The 8,868-nt window shown below is 39.4% G+C and overlaps 1 protein-coding gene across 1 annotated transcript; it reads right to left on the bottom strand.

The window, feature by feature from the left end:
- Positions 1-564: 564 nt before the first annotated feature.
- On the bottom strand, positions 565-7,351 carry LOC123452483 (phosphatidylinositol N-acetylglucosaminyltransferase subunit GPI1). The gene is made up of 10 exons (XM_045129137.1): positions 7,130-7,351; positions 6,000-6,309; positions 4,229-4,663; positions 3,960-4,097; positions 3,776-3,879; positions 3,470-3,691; positions 2,645-3,139; positions 1,279-1,706; positions 959-1,052; positions 565-885 (listed from the first exon to the last, which is right to left on the bottom strand). Exons 2-10 carry the CDS (start codon positions 6,180-6,182, stop codon positions 777-779), a joined length of 2,208 nt encoding a protein of 735 aa, XP_044985072.1. The 5' UTR covers positions 6,183-6,309; positions 7,130-7,351; the 3' UTR covers positions 565-776.
- Positions 7,352-8,868: the final 1,517 nt, after the last annotated feature.

The raw sequence follows: 8,868 nt of genomic DNA, 5'->3' as shown, positions 1-8,868 counted from the left end.
GTTTCAAGGAGGAGAAAATGCGTAGACTTGGGTTTGAAAGGCATCAGAAAGATATATCATGCAAGAGGGTAGATTGATAGCCTGATTGTCAAGCCTTCATGACCAATAAATTTCGGTGTGTCAATAACGAAGGCGGTGATCTAGAGGGGTCCACATAAAGAACCAATGGAGTGAGCTGACAGGTGTAGTAGTGTGTGGTCTATGGACCAGGGGTCCCGCTTGTAAGTGTGTGGGTGTGTGTTTAAAAGAGGCTGGATGCCATCCCCTGGAAGGAAATGAGAATTATGTGAACTATCAACCTACCCTCTCCATATCCCATAATTTCTTTCCTGTTGTTCCCGTTCTCCAATCCCAAGTTACATTCCGATCTGTGATTTCCCTTAATTCTACTAGCGGGCCATCACACCGATCTGAGATTTTCACCACCATGAACAGGTTCTAACAAACTCTAAATAACACCAACCACCAAACTTAAGTACTGAGTCATGCCACCCTACTCGCTGAGAGTGCACCACCACATCTATTTTGGTCGCAACGCATTTACGTGAATGTGAAGAACTTGTATGCTTGTAACAAACACATTAATTTTCCCTACGTGTCGATTCCTCAACTCCAAATGGTATCAGTACTACAAAAGCAGTCCAGGACGCAACATCTTGGCAACTACCAACAATTGTTACTGTGTTAGGCAACTAAAGCAAAACATCCACTACAAAACGGTGGCAACTAAGAAAAATTCTCTGAGCGACTAATAGTTAATCATAAGCGGAGAACTTTTAATTCCTTCCCCACTTGGTCGCGCGACGGCAAAGCATCCAGTATTCTCTAATGCCAATATGCATCCAGGGCAGTGGAGAAGAGGGCAGATGCAGTGTTGTAGGTATCCTGGCATAAAAAAGAAGATGGTGTCACGAATGCCATAGAAGGAATAAACCTAAACAACGAGATAACTAGCAACCTTGTGCCCCTAAGGATTCCATGTGCCAGTTGTTTGCAGAAGGGGAGAGCGATCCCGTTGAAAACTTTCTGGTAATGTGGCCCGATTACTTGTCCTGCAGTTAGCATCATTTATGTTACAAAAAACTCGGCTGGCGTTAGAAAAAATAACAACACAACAGGCCTGGCGCCCACACATGTTCAGAAGGAAATGATTACAAAAAGTGATTGAACAAAAAATTGAACAGAGTGCTAACTTCTATAGTAATACTACAACAACAAATAAGTAGGGTATGAGCATAAGAAATATGTATACAATAAAAATGTGAAGAGACAACTTACCGAGGGTGTTATAGTTACAGTTAAGTTCTGAAACTAGTGGTACTGAATGTACATGGATGAGTTCGTCTGTTTTCCTTTCGCCAGATAAACTGGTTGAATGATATTCAACTGATAGAGCATCATCATCAGTAGATACAGATGACGATGACATAGGAAGGAACATTAATCCAGCAGGAAATCTTTGCCTCCTTGTCACCCATAGAATTACCGCAGCATAAGGAGTAGAGTGGATTATACATATTGCAGTTTCCAACACTATACACAAACAGATGATTGTGCTGCTCAAGATAGAGAAAAATATGTAGAATATAGAAGCTGTGGGTAGAAGAAGCAAGACTGGTGTAAACAACAGCGAACCAACCACATGTTGTTCAACCGTGTAGTCATAGCTATCTAATCTCTGCCTAAGAGGATTCCACTTGCGCCCTCTGTTAATAATACAAACACATATCAGTAAGTCTACAAGAAATGTACAGCAAAAAAATCTAACGAAGAAACAAAAGAAATTGGGAGTTTAGTTGCTAATTGCCAAACATTCATTTATATTGCCACAACTGATTAATTCACAACATTTACTTTCATCAAAATAATAACAGCAATGAAGCAAGAAGATGAGAAATGAACATGATCCAAAGTTTATGATCGAGATGTTATGGGGATAATAATTAGCGCTTCTGTGTCGTCTCTCTAAAAGAGTTTGGCTCTCCAACATATTTCTAAATGCTAGATTTCCACCATAAGACTAATCAACTTCCTATTAGCTTCTACTCTCTATCTACAAGGGATCTGGCTCGATAACTTTCTTCTAAACATTAGATATCTGACAATCTGACTACAGTAATAATTTATAACAAAATATGGTAACTATACATCATTAGTTAACTAATTATCTGACACTAGTCATTCAACACCACAATCAGGTTTACGTTGCAAACAAGCTATTTTTATACTTCAAAAATGCCATATGAGTGAAGGAAGCAGAATCTGTGCAGTGCATTCATGAAACCACATGAACCCATCACTCAAATAGTACACATGCATAATTTTTTTAAATAAGCAAAATGTTCATAGTAAAATAACAGTTTCATCACATATACATGTGAAATTTGGTATAAAAACATGGCGATGGTGTCACTGTACAAAATGCATAAATGTATGACTAATGTTTTGTGCTACAAGTGTGATTTGTTGTCTTCTGTGGACGATGCACATATATGACCATATTTTTGCAAAAACTTTACATGCACAACATGTAGTTCTAGTGCGATGAATTCTTTTCGAGATTTCTTATATTGTAAAGTAATTAAACACAAAAAGTTCATATGATCATAGGTGCATTTATCCATCAACATACTAACATGTTTACCTGAAAAGACGCCACAATGATGTCACTGTCTGAATCTGCCTTGAATATATTAAGGAGATTAACCACTGAAGCATGGTAACATGCAATGTCGCAAGCTGGATAATGTCAATGAAGATTGAAACAGGAACCGTGAAACCTAAAATAATTCCAGAAAATGCAAGGCCTTGAATTATATGCCTAAGGAAGCCTCCCACCATGAACCAAAGGGTAGAATAAATTTGGATTGCATTCAAAGAAATCATGCCTAGAAGCTCTGCTAACTCAGTATTCAGCTTAAAGCCTGCTGGAACACCCATCAGCCACACACAACCAGATCTCAAGACAGCATCTGTCATGTAGTGAAGAAGAGCAAAAATCCAAGAGCAAATAGTCTCCATGTTCAACAATAGTGCTGCTCCAAGGATGAAACCCATCAGAAGATCCATGATAATATTTGACCATAAAGCATGCTTCTGGATTGCAGCTTTGTGTGCATATTCGACATTCACATAGGAGCTGAAGAGTATAAGCAGTAACATACTCAAATAATATACCAAAGATAGCTCAATAAAAGCTTAGTGTTAACAATAATTTATTTTATCATCACTATTTAACAGCTAATATATCTAATCTCAACTTTTAATATTGGGGAAGCACAAAGGTTCCTTACATCAAGGTTAAATGAACCAACAAAATGAAATAAAATACAGTCATCAGCTATCATAAAGCAAGGAAACCAAGTGAGCTTGGCAACACCATTTGACATATCTAGAAAAGATAACTAGTCAATGGTAACTTAAGTTATAATGGTAGAATTAAGCAGCACCATAGGCATCCCAAGTTTACCTTAGGGAAGTATCTTGGAGGAAAATCGGCCAATAAAGAATTTGGGAACAACGGAGATGCATGTTTTTCCATGAGTGTCTGAAAACCTTTTGTAATATAAAGTGCTCAGAGACATGGCTCAAACATTTTCGGAACAGCTGAATGAAGATGTAGATAATAGTTGATACTGAAGCCAAAATTATTCCTGTGAAATGTTGTGCCACTTGAACTAAGGCATCAATCCTGAATAAACAACCAGCAGTCAGGACAAAAGAAGAAGAAGAAAACAGTGTCCATCAGAGAAAATAGATAAAAGATGATGCTTACACAGTTGCAAACAAGAAATGAGCCGCAGAGCTGTTATTAGTAGTTTTCCAAGCAACTGACAATCTAGCTGAATTTGAACAATTAAGCGCCAACACAATCGGATCCTTCAAACATAAATGTAGACCAAATTATCTAGTTGTTCAAATTAAACTGTAATAACATGTAAAAGCATCAAGGCACATACCAAATCAAGAAATGGTCGTTTCTTTTGCAGATTATTTATCCAATTTGGCCTTTTGAAGGGGGACTTCATCCTATAAGGTGCATCCTCGCCCAGGGAGAAATGGTTTCTACCAGCAACAGGAACATCATAAAGTATGACCTACATAAATTGAATAGTATTGAAGTAACTGATCACAGTAAAACAATTGAACAGCACTGAAGGAAATAAACTAAAATGATCCAAACTACGATTGCCACAAGGATGTCAGAAGTTAGAGTTGACTTACATACGTGGCAATGATTAATTTCAACCTTCTGGTCATCAAGATACAAATGATGAAGCACTGGAATTTGATTCAGATTGCTTTTCAAGCTCTTTTCAGGCTTACAGCAGAAGTGCACCCAGTCGCCACGTTTCACTACTGACTTCTTGCACTTATCCAGAAAACCGTCTAATACACTACAATCACATTCCCATTTTCCATTATTCTCACTTTGGTCTTGATCTTCGCTTCCCAATGATCCACCCAATGCAATAGAACTGTCTTGGTTTGTGTCAGCATGCTCTGCCTGAACAACTTGAGCCCGCAACAGGTGATATTTTTGCTTAACACAGCAGCCTTCAAAATCTCTTGGAAGATGTACAACACAATCCCCAAGGATGGTAAATGCTGCAGATTCTTGAAGCACTGTTGGCATCGTTTTATTTGAGGAAAGGATAGCAGTCTACCAAGAGAGAAAACATTCAGCAATGCAGCCATCAATAAAAAAGCAACTAAAAACAGTTATTCATAATCAAGCAATGGTCCTGGTATCAAGCATGTGATGCATACTCATAATGTATGTCTCTAATTTTTATAGTATCTGAATGGAAGATTGCGGTGATCAAACAACAGTCTTGGTACCAAAACATGTGATGCTGCGATAAGAATCTAAGTAAAATGTAAGATTAAGGATTATAAATAGCCCACCACAAAAGACTAATCAGTACATGTAAAGGAAAAGCCATCATATTGTATACATATAGTAGGGATGTGCAGAAAACATCCAGCCTATTTGTCCTCAACGTTTCCAAGTCGGCTGTTTTGAATAATAAAAATATTTGGTTCAAATATTCGGAGCCTTTCAGACATATAAAGTGCATTCAGGACAATGGAGATGTTACAAGAAACCAATTCAACCGCCTGACCATAACATGTATATGATCATTATCTCTTCATGGGTTGTTCAGTTTATGGAACACACATATACTAGATTCAGCTAATGGCGTCATCCACAGATTTCAAGGGATGGAAGAGGGTCATACGAAAATCTTTGTGAAACATCCCCTACCAACAAGTCCCGCTAATATCTTGCCTCTGGGCTCTGGCACATGCAGGAAGATTATGTCCATTTAGTCCCCGAATGAGTTCATTCCATTTGCTAACCAGACACAAACTTGTTAGATTAGGTAATGCATTTCAAGTTTTCAACTAGCGAAACACAAACCAGCAGGGTGAGGTAATTCCAGGATAAGGCCATAACTACAAAAAGTACCCCTTTGGTTCCTGAAGATTTTAACTCGGTAAACTCCTAAACCGAAGCCTTAGTTAATCAAAAATAATTCAGGGACTGGTTCAGTCTGCTTGACCATGAAGCGGCACACAGCTCCAGCATATTTTTTCAATTGGGAAGGGGCTTCAAATAAAGAAGCTAAGTGTGTATCTCACTGACTCTAACAGTGTACAAGCAGTGCAGCTAAAAGTCAATCATGTAAAAAAATCAATTAATGCTTTACAACAAACAAAATAGGTCTAGTGGCTACTACACTTCTGCCAAGTGTGGCATGCCATACACTTTTCTGCAACGTAGTTTATTATGCTGCAATGAACGGGCAGAACAACCTCAAAAAGTTTGCCTTCTTAAGTGAGAGTTAGTTCGCCCTAAAACAACAAAATTCTTCATAATCGTAAGTATAAAAAAATGGATCACACTGGCCACTGTCACACCCTCCATATAAATGGAATAATATAGCAAAGTACATTTAACAGCACCATTTATACTATTTGCTGCCATGACCGACCTGGAAAGTGTCGAGGTTGGGGAAAGACCGCAAGATCTCTCCCTCGGAGACGAACGCCGCGACAACAATGTCGAGTGACCCCGCATGGGGGAAGAGCCATCCAAAAAGGAGATATCTGGCAGAGACGGACTCCAATTCAGACTGATGTTGCTGGCGCGGCCACCAGATCCTGCACCGGTCCATGCAGGGGCAGACTAAATGTGGGGCATAGGGAGTTCAGCTGGACCCACAAGGTTCTGGAACTGCACCCGCACCACAGAATCACAGGCCCAAATTCCTATTTACTCAACAGAGATTGATCTTCTGTGGCCTGCACGGAAGAAGAACCAGATCAAACAATGTCTGGATTAGTTTAGTATAGGATATCATGTAGCAAGTAACTCTGCAATAAACTGAATGGAGATAAAAACAAAATTCAAATTTGGTATCAGAAACTCAGCGGATGGGAGAATGGGTGATTTGATGATATGCCCTTTGGTCCAATGTAATGGATCTTTTACCCTTTCCTTCATGTGCAAACGGTTAAATTGCCCTATCTCTCATATTAACCAGTTTCTATTCAAAACAGAAAATACCACTAAATGAATAAACCTTGGTACCACTATTCTATTCTGACATAGTAGAGAACTATTTGCAAGCAGACTCACATTCCCACATATGTATTCATCTGCCAACCACTCACGAGAAACAACAAATAAGTCAAGATTTTACAAGTTCAAGTCACAAATACCGTAATACCTCACATGCTCGCATAAGAATCAAAACTGAAGGAGATCAGTGGCAGAGCAGAATTAGAGAAAGGCCTATAACAAAAATCGAAAGTATATAACATACGACTCGATTGGACAGTAAATATAAAATTTAAACTCAATTGTTACAATCTAACAAAACGGATAAAATGTGAGCACAAAATATAGTATGGGGATACAAAAGAGCATCAAAACTTTCATCTCCCATTTCTGCAACACGAAATGAAGCTGGTAACAAAGTACGTCAACTTGAGTAAATCCAACGCATATCAATAATTTCAATGCACCATGTATCCTTTATTTAGAATGTCATGCATCAGTTCAGAACCTAGAAATTAGAAATTACCCTGTGGGAATTACCAAAAACTATTAAAAAAATACCCTGTGGGGATACGGCTCCGGGCTTCCCCTGTCCAAAGCCGAGCAGTAGGCAGCGGCCAGCAGCCCCTGCGCGGTGCCTGCACGAGTCAGCGAGAGCGGTAGCGACCCGGCGGCTGCGTGGAGGCCACGGGGGGATGCCGGCAGGGACTACTGCTGCGCGCAGTAGGGGAACGGCGTGGTCGAGCTCGCGCTCGCGCGGAAGCAGCCGGACAGCGAGAGGCGGGAGCCGGGAGCGGGCGGCGGCGGGCGGCGGGGGGCGGAGGCGGTCGGGAGATGCGTGGGAGGGGCGAAGGGATCGGCTGGGGTGCTACTGTGTATCGCTCGCATCGCTGGCTGCCACACGGGCCTGGCCCAGGAAGTGGATCTCCCAGCGAGTATGGGAGCGTACGGTGACTTTCTTTCCCCTTTTGTTCCCTTTTTTCACTTCCTTCTTTTTTTATTTTCAATGGTTTTATTTTCATTTCCTAAAATTCTTGCATGGGAAAAATGTTGATAAATTTAAAAAATAAACTCAATCAAATGGAAAGTATTCCAAAAAAATGTTCACAAATTTAGAAAAACCTTGCATTTGAAAAATATTTGTGGTTCAAAAGATGTTCACGTATTTGAAACAATATTCATGAATTTAAAAAATTGTTTGTGAAATTTAACAAATGGATGTAAATTCAAGACAATGCTTGTGTATTTGATAAAAAAAATTAGGGATTCAAAAAGCTTGCAGATTAAATGTTTGTGAAATCAAAAAAGTGTCCGCCAATCCAGAAAACATTTGTGGATTTGAAAATTGGTGATTTAAAAAAGTTCATGAATAAAAAATGCTTGTGGGTTTAAAAAATAATAAAACGAATTCAAAATATGTTCATGGATTTCAAGATTGTTCATGAATTTAGCAAATCACCGATTTGAAAAAAAATCACAAATCCAAATAATGTTCGTGGATTGGAATATTATTCACGAATTTGGGAATATGTTAGTGAATTTGAAAAGTGTTCACAATTTTCAAAAAATGTTCATGAATTTATTTTTATAAAAAAATTGGAATTTTATAAAATTTCACGAATGCAAAAAATCATGGATTTAAACAGAAAAGGTAAAAGGAAAAGAAAAGGAAGAAAAAACAGAAGAAAAAAATAGTCATAAATCCTTAAAAAAATAGAACAACACGGAGGAGCTCCCCGGCTCCATTACTCATAAAGAAGCCACAATATCAGGTTTGAGATACAAGACTAAAAAGGTAAAAAGAAAAATAAAAACACAAGCAAAAGGAGAGCTCTCGCTCTCTACCAGCCATGCTAAGGACGCAAATACACGGGTCCGAGAACATTACACGACATTAAGGAAGGCTAAAAGAAAAACTCAGGGATGCCACACACATCATATATTCTCTCTGGCCCCCATAGTGCATCCTAGACTCCATCGCCCCGACGCCCATGATCTATGTCGTGGTTTTATCACGGCATATGTCCTCGTGCAAAGACTTAGGTATGGGGCCATCGCAGCTATGTGACGGCTCGAGAGGGGTCGGTTGAAATCGAGAGACGCGAGTTTACCCAGGTTCGGTCCCTTCGGTGGAGGTAAAAGCCTACGTCATGCTTGTGTTTCATTGATGACGACGATGATCTCGATTACAAGGGTGCGGAATCGCTACCTCTAATCTCGAGGGTGTCTAATATGTCTATCTCTAATGACTTGAACCTGTCATGGCTCAATCTAACTTGTGAAACTGTCCCTCTTAAAGC

Source organism: Hordeum vulgare, chromosome 5H, assembly GCF_904849725.1.
Source record: "Hordeum vulgare subsp. vulgare chromosome 5H, MorexV3_pseudomolecules_assembly, whole genome shotgun sequence".
In the NCBI taxonomy this organism is placed as follows: Eukaryota; Viridiplantae; Streptophyta; class Magnoliopsida; order Poales; family Poaceae; genus Hordeum; species Hordeum vulgare.
This window is presented reverse-complemented; position numbering and strand designations above follow the sequence as displayed.